Source organism: Passer domesticus, chromosome 3, assembly GCF_036417665.1.
Source record: "Passer domesticus isolate bPasDom1 chromosome 3, bPasDom1.hap1, whole genome shotgun sequence".
Lineage (NCBI taxonomy): Eukaryota > Metazoa > Chordata > Aves > Passeriformes > Passeridae > Passer > Passer domesticus.
The window spans coordinates 22,179,675-22,198,518 of record NC_087476.1 but is presented as its reverse complement, the minus strand read 5'-3'; the positions used below and the strand labels follow the sequence as shown (position 1 = coordinate 22,198,518).

Sequence of the window (18,844 nt, the reverse complement as noted above, 5' to 3'; positions counted from 1 at the left end):
CAGTGGATATTTAAAAAATAGCAGCACAAAGAGATAAGCTTCCCCAGTAATATGACAAAAACAATTAAGTATCAAAAAGGGAAAGTTTGAAGGAAGGAGTATACTGAGATGTGACTTTTTATTTCTCAACATAAAATCTAGTATGTGAGGTAAACAAATCATTGTGGTATCTGAAGGAATTTTTTTCATTTATTTATAATTTCAACCATAGTGCTGTTTCTGTGAATACTTACAAATATCTTTTTTTTTTTTTTTTTAATTTTTACTACTGATCAAGAATACTGCTGGGAAATCAAGTCCTTTGCTAAGATTAATTCTTTGATAAAATTTTGTAGATTCCCTGTAGAGAGTGAGTTCTACAAAATCATCTGGGAGGGTTGGACATGGAATTTAAAAGAATTTTAATTTTTAATTGGGAGTCATTTAATTGAACTTCCCTGAGACAGTGTCTCAAACAGCAAAAAAAAATCCCCTCAGCATAAATATTTAAATATTCCAGTTATTAAGAGAATATGCTTTGTTAAAGGAAGAGTGTGGTCCTGCAAATGCAAGATCAGTGTTTATAGGTGTTGCTGTCCTTACATTCATTGACTAGTGCTGTCTGATTTAGCTGGCAGCTGTTATTCTGTTGGTATTCTGTAGTAAATTACAAAAGTTTTTGCGTAAAGTGAGCTGAATATTTTGATTATAAGTGAGCTGAAAATGTTCAGTATGTTGCCTTACAAAATAAACTGTTATCTAAGAGATTCTGGAAAAATGTGGATGATATGTCATTTGGAAAAGTAAATTAAATCTATAACTATAAAGTTGCTTTGTTCATTGGAACGGTCATAGAAGTTCATCACATTTTGTGGTAAAACATTTTCATTCCTAGATGAGAGCACTCCTGTGTGATTACACCTATTTCAGCTAAGCCTTATGAGATTCCCAGATAGATTCCCCTGAAAACTGGCTGGGAGAAAAACAGCATTTTATCACAGTGGTCCTTGACACAAGGCTGCAGTATTTTATGAGTGCATTGTATGGATTTCTGCTTAAGCTCAGAATTTTCACTCAGCTTACAGTATCTGTAGTTTTCAGTCTGACATTCTTCAAACATTTGCTTACACTTCAGGTCTTCAGATATTTATTTATTGCTTTGTGTGTGGTTCTTCTGTTAATATGTCAGTTCCTGATTCCAGAAGTTGTTATGTGTGCTTCATCCTGAGCTCTGAAGGGAGTTGTGGTTAAGGAATAGATTAAAAATTACTAAGATATAGACTAAGAAGGGACTTGTATGTAGACTTATCACTATTCCTTCACTGTATCAACAAGTGTACTTTTCAGTGCTGTAAAATAAAAATCCATCTTCAGAATTTTTAGATAATTTTCTTAAAATGATTTTGTTCTTCTCATGCTATCTATAACTTAGACATAATACATTGCTTTGAGTATCAGCCTTTTCTATACATACCATGATGTCTTGGCAGCACAAAGTACTATATTTTTAGTAGGGCTTTTACATGGATGTGGGTTACAGGCACTGCTTACCTGTAACCTTGTTGATGGCTACTGACTTGCTCCCAGCCTACTGCTACTACTTTAAAATGTCATTAATAAGAATTTCTGTAAGATGGAAGATGGATCTGATCTAGGTTAAATAAATGTTTTAAGCATAAGTTATCCAAACATACATGGTTTACATCACAAAATGCATGTTATGTGTGTCAGAAACACTCTTAACAGTCATGAAAGTATAAAGTTTGGTACTCTGGAGCACAGCCCCTTTATGATACATGGGAACTTTTCTGTACTGCTATCTAGTGAACTTCTCATTCTATTTCAAGGAACCCACCTCACTTCATGCAGTCTCATTCATCATACACTTTTTGTCACAAGCTTTATACCCATTACGGTCAAAATACCTCTGCAAAGACAGTCTAGCTGTGCTCCTCAACCCTTCTTTATCTCCAGTCCTTTTCCACCTCTCCCTACAAATCACAGTCTACTTTTAGTAGTAGAAAATATTAGGTTTTTCTTTATCCCACATTTATCTATCTTTCTTTCCCATCTAGCTTAACATCTTTATTTCTCTTCATTTTACTAAGACACCCCTAATTTGTTATCCTCCTCTTTCCTGTCTACTGTCTCTGGTCTTCTCTCTCTTTGTGTCCCACCAGTCAGTTTCATACCATTTTATATTTTTGCTTTCCCTGAATCATTTTTTTACTCTGAACACAGTCTCTGATTCATCAATACTTTTGAACCACTACTAATGGCTAACCAAGTACTTATGTTTCTCTCATTTTCATTGCTTTCTCCTGGTCTCCAGTCCCTACCTTCCTGTTTCTCATCTCTTTGTGCAATCTGTCATGGCTACTCTTCCCCATGGCTCTTAAATCAACACCTTCGTCTCAAATATTCTTTATCTCCTTTCTCCAGTTGTAACCTCCCTACCCTGCCAAATACATCTCTTAATTTTATATTCACACTTGAAAGTCTGCCTTTAACTTTCACAATGGCAGATGACCACAAAGTTTTACCAAGGCATTTTGGTTTCCAGATCCCTTCCTTATTTCCTACAGGTCCATGAATCCACTGCCACTCACCTTGGGTTGTCAGGGAAAGTAAGCATAGTAACAGCAGGCTAAAGACATGGTTGAAAGCAGAAAATATACAGGAGTCATCTAGGTATCTGGGGAAGGAGGATATAGTTTTTTGTAGAATATCTGCAACAATAAACTTTCTAAATAAGTATTTTCATAGGGATGTTGAAGTAAATTCTGAGTGATATTTCTATTTTGTCTTCCTTCTTGTTTTCCTCTACAAATTTCTTAATTCAAAAGATTTTTTTCTTGACTTTTCTCTGAACACTACTTGATTCACTGGAGAGGTTAAACCATGCTTTTGGGCTCAAGGCATTATTAATTGTTATGACATAAGCAAAAAAGTATGACTGATAGATTTCCCCTTTGACTCCCAAGGAAATTTTCAGTATTTTGGAATCATTTTCTGTAATTCAGCAGCCTGAATGCCCCATATTTCATGCCATTTTAAAGCTTTTCTCTCTGGATGGTCATATATATTTATAGTTGTAATCAGCCACAGCTAAAGCATGGCAATAAATACCCTGGCAATCAGAACATGAAGTTTAACCTGTTATGCTAAAAATCTATTATCCGTTAAAAAACCTCTTCTTTTATATCTAGCCAATAATTTACTGTTAGAATAACAATGTTAGCAGTTTAATAAAAGAAATACTGGCCCAGATTAAATAGTTATAGGAGGATATAGAAAAAAGAGATATGAAAAGTACTGTATAGAAAAACAGTACGGTTAGAAATTTTATGCAGTATTACTGGGCTACAGAGAAATATTTTATGTCTAAAGTTGCAGAAGTGATGTAATAAATTCGGAGTTTTTTCTGAATTGCATATTTTATTTATGACTCACTATCGTTTTTTAAGATCTAGGATATTTTAAAATTAAATAGCACTTAAGACTTTACTGGAGCTGATTTTAGAGGTCTAACCTGTTTGTTTTTCTATAACAATCTTATTTATTCTTCAATATGTTGAAAGGATAATTAAAACCATGTTTATTGTGGTTCTCTAAATGTCAAGTCCCCTTTCTAAAGAGTAATTTGATAATTAATGTGATTTAGGCAGGCAAGTGAGTGTCACCGTGCTTATAAAGGACATAGAACATGGCCCTAAACAATTCTTTTACTGAACCATCTTGGCTTATTAATTTTCATTCTAGTTTTATTTTTTTCCTTTATGATTTAGTGGGGTTTTTTTTCCAGGTAGTCCCCAAGTGAAAGAATGTACAGAAATTACATTTTGAATGGAATCAATGTTGCTTAATTGAGAACTATATAATATAATTTCAACAAATAACAATGTTTTTTAGTATCTTGAATGTTGGACTTAGCTTTACTGCTTATGTTGGGTGTTATTACTTAGAAATATTGACTTTGATATACTGCATCTAAATCTAGATATTTAAAGGAAGCATTTCAGTTAGGAATATAATCAATTCTATGATCTCTGTCAATGAATGAAAACATTCTTTAGGTGGTAATTGATGTAGTAGATGCGCCACAAGATGACAAAATATACATTAAAGGTAAAAATTTAAAAATAGAGCTAGATATTGAAAGCTTTATACCCAAACCTGTGCACTTGTGAAAATAAAACAACTTCTACTGGATTATTGTCTGCAGAAGTTAAAATTAATATCACAGAATATCTAAGACACATTGCAGTATTATGGACTATTCCAACATTAGTCTCAGTGTCAGTCTTATTGGTATTGACATTTAGTTCTCAGTGGAGCTCAACAGGGTCTTCTCTGTGAGGAATGTTGGTAGGCTTGTTTCTGTGGTGGATGTGCAGTCAGAAAGCCATGGTCCTGCCATGTTACTTCTGAAACGATAATCTCAGTAAGCTTGATATGCTGCATAACTACTTCCAATACACAGTGACTTATACATCAGTAGGGAGTCCAGGTAATTTTTTCATATTGCTTTTATCCAGTGATAAATGTTTGCATTCTACAAACAGATTAGTGTTACGACTCTGCATATAGTGTGTCAAATTATACTGTACTTCTGCTTCATCTGGGTCCAGTTCAGGTATCCATATTCCCTCCTTACAGACAGATACTGCAACCTTATTTTAAGAAACGGTCTTTATTACTCACTTTTTGACACAAAAAAAAAATTTATTTTTTTTTTGCTTACTCAGCATATATATATATATATATATATATATATATAAAATCCATTTATAACAGGTTCTAAAGAATCATGCTGGTCATGAAAACTCCTCTGCAAGAAATATTAATAGAGTAGTGATTAAAGTTAAGTAAAGTTTACTTTCATTTCAAAATTCAAACAGGTGCATTCTCTCTTACTTCATAGGTAGTGTAAATTCAACATTTAAGAAGTTGCAATCAGTTATGTTACATGCTTTTCATAAAAATTAATATACTTGCTCATATCTATGACAGAACAGGTACAAAAATTAACTGCATTTTAACCTGAAAAAAAAGCATCTGAAGAATCAGTGTACTGTTATTTGTCTTATAAATTTTTAACATATTTGACAAAATGTGTAAACTTTGATGTGCATATCTAAGTGCACTGAAATTTTTAATAAAGCTGTTTCTAATTGGGTTTGCATATTGTGTAGCTCAAAGAATAATTTTGTTACCAGATTTGAAGTAGAATGTTTATTAAGTGTGAGCGAACTTACTGAACATTGTATATGCTTCATGAACATGTGTATGCTTCATATATGCTTCCTTATGTGCAGTAGTACAAACTGGTTTTGGTTATAAATTTTGGTTTTGAACTTCATGATATTTCTTTATAGGTAGTCTGAATCATCACTGAGGATTCCAAAAATACTGTAAAGGTTTCAGTATTGATTTTAGTGGCATTCAAAGTTTGTGCGTGTCATAAATAACCTGAATTTTGTACATTAAGTGCATTTGATTTGTTTTTTAGTAATGTCCATTTTTTGGTTTTTAGCTCCTTATTGCAGTTTAAACCCTAACTTGAGGAATGGTGGAATTATAAATAAAACAGGTGGTCCTGCTGGAAGCAAAGTTCGCTATTACTGCAAACCTGGGTACAGAATGATTGGTCGCAATAACGCAACATGCAGGCGCTACCAAAATGGCATGTACCAGTGGGATTCTCCTGTGCCAATCTGCCACGGTAAGATCATGCTGTCCTCTTGAGCAGGCTTCTATAATTTTCTTGTGAGGCTGTTTGACAAAACAAAGATGCAGCGTTGTCAGTTCTACTGTATGCCAAGAGAGACACTGACATCATGACCTGATCCAAACACACACTGACTTGTGTGTCTCTTGTGTGCAGAGTTGAAGTTTTGAGAACTATTCATGCAGTCTAATACAGACAAAGTGAAAAATATGTCTTCAGTACTTTTTTTCTTTAGTAATGTACATATCTATAAACAGACCACAGGTCATGATATTGTATTACAGAACATTTAAAAAAATCAGTAGTTATAAGGGATTACTTTATTATTTTAGAAAGTAACTTTATAACCAGTACTTTAAAGACATAATTTTTAACTTCTTTTCTATTTTTCTTTTTTTTGTTGTTTTGTTTTTACTATCCTGAAACTGAACCAGGGTCTCCTTTAGCTTGTTGCTCTTGTTAATAGTCATTACTGTTTGTCAAATATATATGCCCCATCCCTGGAAGGCCAGGCTGGATGGGTCTTTGAGCAGCCTGGTCTAGTGGAAGGTGTCCCTGCCATTGGAATCAGATGGTCTTTAATGTCCCTTCCGACTCAAACTATTCTATGATTCTATGATAATATCAGGGACCTGGGGAAGAGAAAGGCTGCAAATTCTACCCATATCATGTATGGCCTATTCTAACATATGTCTGCTTCTAGTCTACTTTATTTATGGAATGAAATTATAGTAGCATTCATATTTAAGAATGTGATTGATTAAAACTTGCATTTACTTGTTCTTAACTTGGTAAGACATCAACATTAGTTTTTATGTCTTTTACAAGAAAATATTTTGCTTGATGTTCCATCTCAGTGATGGGTCAGATATTTCTAAAATGATGATAAGATGGAAGTATGAAAGTTTTATTTTGTGAATTAGGAAAAAAAACCAAAAAAAGTAAAAAAAAGCCACCTGAGATTTGGTATGATGCTTACCCTTCTGTTGAGGGTGTGCTATTTGTAAGAAACGTAAAAGTAAAAAGCTGCAGAAACTTGGCTACAGTTGAAGAACTTGAAGGAATAGGGTCCCTATCTTTTATACAGAGTAATTTGGTAGTTAAATATTTCTTCTGGAAGAGCATTTCTTGCTGAGAAGGGCCATGTGGCTGTACCATTACCAGTCCAGGGAGAAACTCAAACTGTCAGTGTGCCACAAGCAGGACCCATGTATCTGTGTTTCCAGAATCCAGGATGTCTTCTAATCGCTTATGCTATCATGTTATATGGTATTGGTTATATGGTTAATTGTTATATGTATATGGTTATATGGTATATCGTATAATGCCACAAATATGCCATACATGACTTGATATGGCATGTGATTCTGTTTGATCTTCCTGTAGGTCACTAAGTCATGGGAGAATCTGTATGTGATCTAAATGTGAGGTAAATTTAGGGACAACTGCTGCTTTTGGACTTGAGCTGCATTTTAGGTGCTGTTTCTGGTGCTGGCATTGAAAATTCAGACACTTTGCACTAAAGAACCTGGAATAATGAATAAACCTACAGCTTGGGATCAGCAAAACGGAGGATAAAATTCTATTCCAGATTAAAACAAAATTTTAACATCTGTACATGGGATAAAATTTTGATTAATTTGCTTAAACATGGAAGTCTAGCATCATTTTCGGTTTCCTGACGTGTTTTACCTCTCCTCCATCCTCTAGTAGAGAAAGGTGTTCTAGGCATGAGACTTGCAGGATGTTTTGGAGGCCTAACAATCTCAGGTAGCTCGAGACAATGGGAAAACAAAAAAGCCCCATCTGCCCAAAATACTCTGTTTGATGTAGTCAATACTGTTGCTGAAACTTTGGGAGCTATTTTGCTGGCTATTGGGCAGGTGTCTTTTTTCAAAAGATAAAGAAATTTTTGCATTCGAATGTGGACCTCAGTTACTTTAAGCGTGAGAGGATAGAGACAGTATTCTGTGTGTACTTGTTAGACTGGGGGAATTTGGGCCATAAATTTAAGAGGCCCTACATTTTACTTTTCTCCGGAATTTAAAATCTTGTGATTCCTCAGCTGTCACAAATTCTATGCAAATGCATCCCTTAGCTTTCTGCTGCTACTTCCACTACTGTTCAGTCAAATAGCAGAGTTCTGTAAAATGAAAATATAACCCAGCACATAAAAATTCTTATATAGTTAATTTTAGTTTCTCTCTTTTTGTAGAACAGTCTAATATTAAGAGTTTTCTTTTATATTTTTAGTTTTTACATTTTATGTTCACAATTTTCTGTTCACAATGGCACAGAAAGTGTTTCAAATTTGCCATTCTAACCTTGAAAATTATGTCTAAACATAATGAGGTTTGTGAATGGAGAAAAAATGTCTTTAAACAATTTAAGAAAAAAGTCCCCTTTTTTCTTAAATTTCCCCCACTTTTAAGGACAAAATGGAATAATTCGCAGAAAGGAGGAGGGAAAATGTACAGATGTACAGGACTTGATATAACATCCCAGGACTTGATAGTGGATAACCAAGGGTCAGAGACCCTCAGATAGTAATAGATTCTGAACAGAACTTAAGGGAACTCAAGAAAATTGTAAAATACTCAGACACTGTGTCTGCCCTTTTTTTATCACTATGTGCAAGAAGGAGCTTTGAAATTTTAGCAATCTAGCATTTTCACAAATACCTTTTTTCTTGAATTTTAAGCTGTATTTATAATTTCATCAATATATATGGCTGTAGATTTCTGTAAAAATGGGAGAAAAGAATATTTGCAAGATAAGTTGTTTAATCTTTACTATAAATTTATTATAAATTTAATATACAATTTATAATATATATAACTTATAATATATATAACTTTACAACTCTGGCACAATTATTCCAACTTGTATGTCTGAATGAGGCATATGTTTTTCAAAAATTCTGAAATGGAGAGAATATTTCAAAATTTATTTTGTACCTGTTATCAAAATGCATTCTCTTGAAAATTAATTAAAATTACACATTTGGTCCAGCTCATGGATTTCATTCTAGGATCTTTCTAAATCAAAAACCCTTTGATTAGTTCAGAAATTTCCATAAAACCAGTCCTGCAGGGTTGCATTTGTAATTAATAATTTGAATTTGTCAGAATTAATTTTTGAAATCAAGTTTGATCATATTATCAAAAAGGGTAATTATTTTTTGCATATTTATTAAAACAAAATCTAATTTGAATATGAAAACATCTAATATGAGTTAAGCTGATACGGTCAGAAGATATTTTTCAATTTGTCTTCTCAAATGCAAATGTTGTAATAACATCCTGAATGCTGTATAAAAAACTTGACTCCTATCTAGGAAATTATAACTTACTGTTATTGCTTTTATTTCATTTGTGAAGTGAAAAGAGAAACATGAGTCATGCTACATTCAAAAGAGATATGGAGAGAAAATAGCAATTCTTATATAACAACAGTAAGTGGTTGCTGAGAGGAAATAGTAAGGCCCCAATAATGATAGTGGCAACAACATTTGTCAGCCACTGATTAGCTCATGTATGGATTGCCATGCTGGGGGAGAGTAGGAAGAGAAGACTGAGGCTGGGAATGAAGAGAAGACAAGAGAAAATATAAGAGAAGCTTGGCAAGAAGTGCAATTGGAATAAAAAGCTGGGAGCAAGTTGTCAGGGTCAGTTTGGCTCAGCAGTGCTGGGCTGCCGGAGTCTGGAGGCTGAGACATGGTGCCAGTGGGAGTGCAGCAGAGTCTCTGGCAGGCATGAGCAAATGTTCCTCTTTATCTCACCTGTTCTTCCTATACAGGACTCAGCTTTTGACTTTGTCTGATTTCTCCCACTCATTCTTAAAAGAGCTAAAAATACTTTGAAAGAGCCTTGAAAAACCCTTGGCAATTCTTCCCTATTTGAGTTACTTCCTAGTAGGTTTATAAAAGAAAACTGGAGGTACCTACTTTAAGTTTTCATCTGAGTTGTAAGTACTTGGAAAGGCTCTGTTTATGACAGAAGCATGATACAAGTTTAGCTGATGCTAACAGTTCCTGCTTAAAATGCTGATTCCAGGTACTGTCATAATGCTTAACTCTCTTCTTGAAGTGTATAGCTGTACCCTGTGGAGCTAGAGAACTTTGGACTTTTTGCTCTATTGAACAAAGAGTATTCCAGGGCCATGACTGTGTTCCATGTCTGCCCTGGGAGACAGGGCTTGAAAATGCCCATTTATAGTTTGCACAGGACCTATGATTCTGAGGCCACCAAACTACTTCCTCATAAAATTAGGTGTTCTGTGGTTTTGGGCATGGAATTAAGCTTGGGCTTTTTTACCTTTTTGGTAAATGTTACTGTGCAAAAATATCCCTTTTAACATACAGTTTTAAAAATGTGAGGTAATAACAAATTAAAAATACCAAATTCCAGCAATCTCTTATAAACCAGTGACCATATTTCAGAATATAAAACAATAAGTGTATTACTCTAGACTGAAAAAAATCCCAGAAATTTAAGGAGAAACCAGGTAGTTTTAAAATCAATCTTTTAATAAGCTAAAATTAGTTCCAAAATGAATAAAATAATTAATCTGTGTTCTTTCTTGATAGAGGAATTACAGCTAACCTTACTTTAACAGGATTGTAAATTAGGTTTTTCTTTTTATTTTTTTATTCTTTTCTTAGAGGAGATGGTGAAATACTGGAATAGATTACGTGTGGAGAGTGTGAAATTTTCATCATTGGAGATCTTCCAAAAATTAGATCAAGATTGGTCAAGTATGAGTTTGACTTGTGATAGAATAGAATAGATGACCACTCACAACAGATTTTTTTATACCCCCAACCCCATTTTCGCTTCCTTTTTTATTTCTGTGTGTATCCAAGTCTGAGAATTGTCAATGCTCTCTCTAATGCTTCCAACTGGATATCATATGCATAAACCACTGAGCATGTTTTTGTTTAGAACCCTGCTTTTAGGGACTTCTCTGTTTCTAACTTCAGTTTTTGGGTATTTAAATGCCTTTTCCAGCACTATGTTCAGTGCCAGAAATAGATCACTGAATGATGAATGCTTCTGGATTAACTTTAGGGATTTTCCAGCATATGAAAATAAACTCAATGTCTGCCTGTAATGCACTCCCCAGCTTCATTTCTATACATAATGAAATTGCATATTTTGAAGATAATTTATATATAAGTATCTTACTGGAACACAGGTGTATAGATACTTTAAAGGATTGCCATACACCTTAAATTTACTGGTTTTAATGAGAAATAAATGCAAGTATCATGTGGAACATGAAAGAGCAACTAAAACTACATCTCACTTTCTAGATAAATGGCTTTTCCATTGCATTGGAAGTATATTTTTCTGCTGTGAAAGATAATAGATACAATTAAGGCTGACTTATATGTTTAACACTCTCAATGCGTATCTCCCAGCTGGAACCTGTCAGTCTCATCTAATCATTGACCTAAGAAACATGCTGTCAATTCCTCAAGACAGAAGATTTTTTTCAGACCATTCTTAATTCTTTAACAATCATGAAGCTGCGAGCTTCAAAATACTTGGTTGTGGCACAGTAGTGTCATTGTTTCCACTCTCCAAAGAAAATGTGACATTTTAGTCAGTTTGGTTCAGCTTACTTTACCTTAAATTTCAATGTACTTGCTATTTAGTGAAACTCTCCTTGCTGATATGCTTTGTTTTAACACTGCTGCTCTAAAAGCTTTAGCAGCCTTGATAAATTTCTAGCAACAGGAATAGTTCATTCCAATCCCAGGCGCTGGGAGACAAGCGTACAAAAAATAAGCAGATAAGACTCTAACTGGAACAGCGCCAGAATGCCCAAACTGCTTTTATGATAAGTAGCTAAAGCAGCAGTGAGAAAAGCCTGACAATTTAGCAGTACAAGATTTAGAAACAGCTAAGGAAAGAATGGACACATTAATGGCTGAGGTACACTCTGAGGATGAAAGTGCTGAAGTGTGACAGCTAAGCATAGATTTTGAGGTGCTTTAGCATACTGGACCTTGCATCAGACCTGACATAACTGAGAGGCCTACCTGTGTGTGAGCAGGCATGGTACATCTTTTGTTCCTTAAAATAGCTTGCACATAAGAGCTACACAGTCTTGAACTTTTCAGTGTGTCTCTAGAAAGGTTATTGCTAAAGGTGAAGAACAAATGTTGACAGAATTATTAGCTCTACCATGAACTAAACAGACCTGGATTGGTTTGTTGGGGGTTTTTTTTTGTTTGTTTTGTTTTCAAATGGCATAATAAAGGCTTCTTGCTTCACTAAGGTATTTGAAGTTATTTCATGTTTGGAGTATTTAGAGGGAAATAAAATTAGGTCCACCTGTATATGCAGATGGGCACATACATGGGATAGGTGGATAGAATCATAGTTTTGAGATTTTGGTTTTATACAATTAAACGTATGCAGACTTAACACAGAGGTTACTGTTTTGATATGAGAAAGGAGACCTGAAAATATCAGCAGTTAAATGTAATAAGTTAAATCTTAACCAAAAGCATTCAGACACATTGTCACAAGTCAGAAGAGAACTGTAAGACGTGTTAGGATGAGTGGAGGCACAGTGCAAGACATTGGGCACACTGAAATCCTTCACAGTAACCACAACTTGAAATGCATTGACATTGTTGTGATGTACTAAAGTAGAGTGTGAGTTTAACTTTCCATCAATTCACCATGCAGACAAATGTTGCAAGTATTGCTTGCCTGACAGAAGATCAGAGTTGGTTCTAGTTGTAGGTAAAGGATTCAGCTGATCTTTAGGGAATGTAGAGCATGTAACCAGATATGCTTATGCTGACTGTGTTGAGTGTACCAGAGACCTGAAAAACTACCACTCCTGCTGTGGTCACCATGTGGAAAATTACTTCTAATAGAAAGACATGCTCTCAGAAGCTGCAGAACTTGCTTTTCTCCTTTCCTTTCTCCACTTTCTCTTACATGACTCAGAGCAGTTAAAAGTGAACTTCCAGAACCCCTTCCTTATCACTTTTCTCTACCTTTTCTGTCCCAGTGCTATTCCTTCCACTGGCAGGGGGCTCAGCCCCTGCCCACTGATAGAGAAATACTCAGTTTTGATAAGAGGAAAATATTTCTGGTTAGGATACAAAAAGTGCCAAGTTATGTAATAAAGGAGGCAGCTTATTTAGGAACATTCCTATTGTTCTAATTCTGTTAGCAATATGACAAATTCCAGACGGAAGGAATACTGAAATGAAGTAATCATTCATCATTTTATAATGGTTATATCTCCTCATTGTAATAGTTTTCTAAGTACTGTGTTGTATTTAATTTAAATTCATCAGATGTGACAGCTTGGAAACACTGAAAACAAATTTGAGAATTGTGTTTCTGGCACCATGACGATGTGTTCTGAAATTAATAATTTACATTGAATTGGGTAAATAGTGATAATAACTAGATTTAAAAAAACCCAAAAAAACACTAATCTTCACCACTAAAACAGATTTCAGACAAACACTGTTGATTTCAAATTTTGAATTTTATTTATTTAATTTTATTTAAAAATATTGAACTAATGAATTGCTTCTTACCATTGACTGCATGTAAGGAAAAAAATACCTTCATTTGTAAAACTTCACTTTTTATGGCTTAGTATTTAAAAATGAAAGCATCAAAGCTTGCAGCATGTTTACTACAGAGCAGTAAACTGGATGCCAAACTCAGAGTAGCTTGTGGTTCTGTACACACATGCACATACTGGTTTATATGACCACATGAAATAGATTCATTGTAATAATTTGATAGATAGTCTGCTCCAAGTTGTCATTTTGCAGAAAGTAACATCCTTTCAGAGAAGATAATGTGACTTTCCCTTCAGAAGAGCTGTAGGGCAAACAAAAATTTTTACCAGCTTTAGTAACTTATTAAAGGACCTAGAGTTAATACCTGTACATGAATAAATACCTTAAAATAAACATAACATTAAAAGAAATTTAAAAATAAAAATATTGTCAAAAGCAAAGGACCTGAGAAGTCAGATGAGAGAAGGCAATCTTGACTTGGAGAACTTTCCTAAAAGTGACTGAAATAGAATTTTTGTAATTATACTCTGAATGAAAATTGTATATTATGAGATACTGCTAAAGGAACTCTGGTTAAATAAATTAATATATAAGCCTAAAAAACCACCCTAGATGCTACTCAAACTTTACTAAGTTGACAGCAAATTAAACTCCGTGATCTTGAAAGAAAAACTATTCATTTGAAGTTAAATTCAGAAGGAAAAAAAAAGTGAAAATAATTAATCATTAATTTCATTATGTAGAAAATTGATAAGCCTAGATGCACATAGTATTTGTAATTCTGAAATAAATTGGTCAAATATGTAAATAAGGTTTAAAATATCTGAATAATGTCCTTAAGTGGAACACTTCCCTGTCTAGTCATATATTTGGTTGCTTTTCTCATCAGACAAAAAATGTTAAAATTCTTTAGCAATATAGTTCTAAATGCATAGAACAGATAAACATGAAATATATGAACTATGATGAAGTAGTGCAGGATTGAAAGAAAGCCTGAAAGAATGGAGCAGATTACTAGAAAGTATTTAAGATCTTTTCAGTTCTTTGCTTCTTGGACCAAATCTCTTTGGACACTTCTGATTTTTTTCTCTAGCCAATAAAACATTGCCCATAGCCTGTGTTGAAAAATCTCTCTCTGTAGTGATTATATTGAACTAAATAATTATTTATAAAATGCTTGTCTATATTAGATTCACTTATGAGTTTTTATCAATGTTTGAAATACCGTTGCATTTCTCAGACTGTTGCAAATATGATGCAAAATTAATTTCAATTGTTATAAATGAGATATGTCAAAATTACTAATCTATGTTTCTTATTTCAGTGGTGGGACAATATTTTAAAGATTTATATGATAAAATTCCAATTCATCATATTTTTCTTTCCTTTCTTTTCAGCTGTATCTTGTGGCATTCCTGAGTCCCCTGGGAATGGCTCAGTTATAGGTAATGAATTCACTTTGGGCAGTAGATTGATATATGAATGTAATGAGGGCTTCAAGCTAGAATCTAGCCAGCAAGCAACAGCAGTGTGTCAAGAAGATGGATTATGGAGCAACAAAGGGAGGCCGCCTGTTTGCAAATGTAAGTGGGCATGTATTTCTAAAGAATATTTTTCCGGAACTTTCTCAGAAAATTCTTAACTGCTGATGTTTAGGTTTTACATATACATATGCCCTGAAATGGCCATTCAGGAATGCATCATCATTTAGCATTTAGTAAAGTAGAAGAGGCCTATAAATTTGTTTAATTAAAAAAAATCTTTGTTTTATCTTATTTAAAACATCTGAATTGAAATCATTAGATAATTAAATTCCCTGTATATTTTCTTATTATGAATAATATGCCTTCACCATGATGAGTTACAATCAGCAATTATATTTTGGGGTCTTTTTAATATAGATTCTACAGTAATAAAAGCAAAAATTATTTCTTAAAATATTAGTGTAGATGATTAAGCTGGATAAGAGTCCTTCATTCTTCATTTCTGCCTCCTGTCAGGAGCAAGCCTTATAGTAGACAAGTCTGCACTTGTCTACTATAAGGCTTAGCCTCTCGTTTGCATTGGGCAGCCACTGCTTCTCTCTGTCCTGCATCAAAGCAATAATTAAATGAGCCTGACTTCAACAAGACTTGAAATACTGATTAGGACATAATCTCAAAGTTAGTAATTGCTATAATATTATGTGTAAAAATTTTGAGTTAATTTCAAATTTTGATCTAATCAACAGCACATGTATGTGCCTTCCAGATTCTGAATTTGATATGCACTTTAATTCTTCAAACAAGTAAAATTCAACTAATTTTTAAAGAAATAGTAAAATGAGGCAAATACAATAATTGTGAAGATATACATGATTTTGAAAGCATTTTAATTTATTTGAATCAATTAATAGAAAACAATTGTTAGAAAATGTTTTTGAAAGTTAGTTTGAGAGAATTTCTAGGCATCCTTGATTAACAGTCATTTAACCTAATCTTGAACACCCTCCTGCATACTCTCTTTCAGTAATTTACTTTCCCCCTTGCAGTTTTTCCCAGTATATATACAATCTGAGGCTGTTTTTCTGTAGTGTAAAGACCTTGTTTCATTTTGTCTCCACAGCGGACAAATAGAAGTTACTTTATACTTCTTCTTAATGGTTTGAAAACTTATTTTTCAATGTAGTGGGTTCTCACCTATCCTAGGTGAGAAGTCATACCTCACCCAGCTGTTCACTCCCTTTCCCTTTTCAACCAGATGGGAAAAAATGGGATAAAAACTCTCATGGGTCAAGATAAGGACAGAGAGAGGACTCAGCTTGGAAAAAAGTTAATTTAATGCATTGCCATTTAAAATAAGGTGAAATAAGCTTTGGAAAATAAAGGTTGCAAAATATCCAAACAATGCTTTCCTCCTTCTATTCCCAGGGTTGTGACACAGGGTCACCTTCATTCTGTTAGTTCTTTTCCTTACTCCAGCCAGTGCTAGGGGATAAGGAACGGGAGTTGTGGTCAGCTTATTAAAGGCTTCTCTCTGCTTCTTCTTCCTCCTTGCACTTTTCCTCTGCTCAAGCATGTGTCTTCTTTATGAGCTATTAAACTTCAAGATAAGCTTGCTCTAGTGTGGTCCTCCATCAGCTGCAGATTCTTCAAGAAGTACGATCCATCTGCTCCAGTATGGGCTGCAGTTTGGATATCTGCTCTGGTCCTCTCCATTGGGCTGTAGCAAAACACCAGCTCTGATATTTCTGTCTGGAATGCATTCCTCTTACGTGACCTTAGTGTTCCCTCTGCTGTTTCTCACTCTTTTTGTTTCTCCTTTCTCTGCCTGTGCAGAGTTTTGCCCTTTCCTAAACACCTTTTCCCAGAGGTGCTACCATCATGGCTGCAGAGCTCAGCCGTGTTCTGCAGTGGGTCCTTTGGAACTGACTTGCCCAGCAGCCTCTCCTCATAAAGGCCTCCCCTGGAGCTGCTCACTCACCCCTGCCAACACCTTGAGTCCTGAATCCAGTGCACTGAGTCACCTTTTCTGTAGAGATAACTATCTTGTGATTCATTCTCACTCTTCCTTCCTACTTTTAGGACCAGTGATTCTCATTATTGTCCTCTGGACAACCTCCAATTGATCTTCACCTTTCTTGAAGGGCAGTGCCTAAAACTGTACACAGCAATTCTACAGAGTACATAAAGAGGATTATTGAAAACCAGCTGTGATCTCACAGACATGATATGAATTCCAAGCCATGTACAGAGGGAAGGCAGCGCTCCAGTGAATTGAAGTGAGCCTCATTCTCAGAAAAATTTGACAATGTACAAAGCACATAACTTGAATGATTAATCAGCAAAAATGTCAACAGATTTTTTTTCTTTTTTGAGGAAAGAGACCAGATAAACTGTCTGGGGATTAGATATACTAAATTCATAACACTGTATCTGCAGTGAAAAAAAACATAAAAAGAAAATAAAAAAGCTTGTATTATTTAGATGTTCAAACTTAATCAGACAATGACTACCCTTTAAAATAAAGCTTAATTGCTAACATTTAGCACAACTTTCAACATTACAAAAATTGTTTAGTATTTATAATAAACTAACAAAATATATAACACTTTCTTCACTTCCTTGTCTTCTGTTTTCGTTTTCTAAAAATTTATTGTTTGAAAAAGAATCCAATTACTTCTAAATCTAGGTGTGCTAAATTAAAGTACTAGTGATGTACATGACAATTTAAAATCAATATTTTCAGAATGGATTGCTATTCAGAGGCAGGCATGTGTTACCCAAGATTTCTTACTTGCAAAGTGCAGAGAGCTTAGACAATTTGCATATCAACCTAGTTTTTTCAGTATTGCTGCTGTGAGGAAAGATGTACTTAATCTCCAGAAACAGAAACATCTTTATTTGATGGGAAGCAAACACAGCACAGAAAGGTAAATGGTAAATAAATAAGTCTGTTTTTATTCCCATGTCTATTAAAATGAAGGTTGAAATCAGGGCAGTTTGTTTTGCAAAGCATCTCTGATAATATCATGCCTGAGGCAGATATTTGAAAGGCTTTTCTTTTTGTAAAAAGCATTTACATCAGATTTGAAGCATGAAAAATATGATTTGTGATGGTCATAGAGCAAGACACATATGCATCATGGATATTAGGCTACTGAATTTAATTACAGAAAATACAAAGCAACATGTAACTACTAAGAAAGCTTAATTGAATGACAAGTATCTTGCTTCAGTTATTTTCATAGAGATCCCTAGAACATGATGAAGGGAAGAGACTTCTCTATTGCTCTTCCATAGAGTCATAGAATCAGAGAATTATTAGGGTCGGAAGGAGCATTAAAGATCATCTAGTTCCAATGCCCCCTGCCATGAACAGGAAAACCTTCCACTGGACTAGGTTGCTTATGGCCTCATCTAACCTGGCTTTGAACACTTCCAGGAATGGGACATTCCCAGCCTCTCTGGGAAACCTGTTCCAGTGCCTCACCACCCTCATAATGAAGAATTTCTAATCTAAACTTACTGTCTTTAAATTTGAAACCATTCTCCTTTTCCTATCACTACATGCTCTTGTGAAAAATCTATCTCTCATGTAGCCCCCTTAGGCACTGGAAAGCCACTCTGAGCTCTCCCAGGAGCCTACTTTTCTCCAGGCTGAATGATACCAACTCCCTCAGCCTGTCATCATCAAGGTGCTCAGCCCATTGATCATCTTTTTTGCCTTCTCTGGATTCACTCCAACAGGTCCACATCCTTCTTTTGTTGGGGTCCCTGCAGCTGGACACAGTGTTCCAGGTGGAGTCTCACAAGAGCAGAATAGAGAGGTAAAATCACCTCTCTCAGCCTACTGGTCACACTTCTTTCAATGCAGCCCAGAATGAGGTTTGCCTTCTGGACTGTGAGTGCACATTTCTGGCTCACGTCAAGCTCCTCATCAACCAACACCCCAAGTCCTTCTCCTCAGGGCTCCTCTCAATTTATTTTGTGCCTAGCCTGTACTCATGTTTTAGATTGCCCTGACCCATGGGTAGGACCTTGCACTTGGCCTTATTGAACTTCACAAGGGTCACCATTATCCATTGATTT

General features: G+C 34.8%; 1 protein-coding gene across 4 annotated transcripts in view; it reads left to right on the top strand.

The window, feature by feature from the left end:
• CSMD1 (CUB and Sushi multiple domains 1) overlaps window positions 1-18,844 on the top strand; it is a 1,052,894-nt gene that overhangs the window by 964,902 nt on the left and 69,148 nt on the right. For all 4 annotated transcript variants that reach the window (XM_064412131.1, XM_064412130.1, XM_064412133.1 and 1 more), the window contains 2 exons: window positions 5,516-5,704; window positions 14,672-14,857. In XM_064412131.1, coding sequence (XP_064268201.1) covers window positions 5,516-5,704; window positions 14,672-14,857 — 375 coding nt within the window. The remainder of the gene's footprint in view (window positions 1-5,515; window positions 5,705-14,671; window positions 14,858-18,844) is intronic.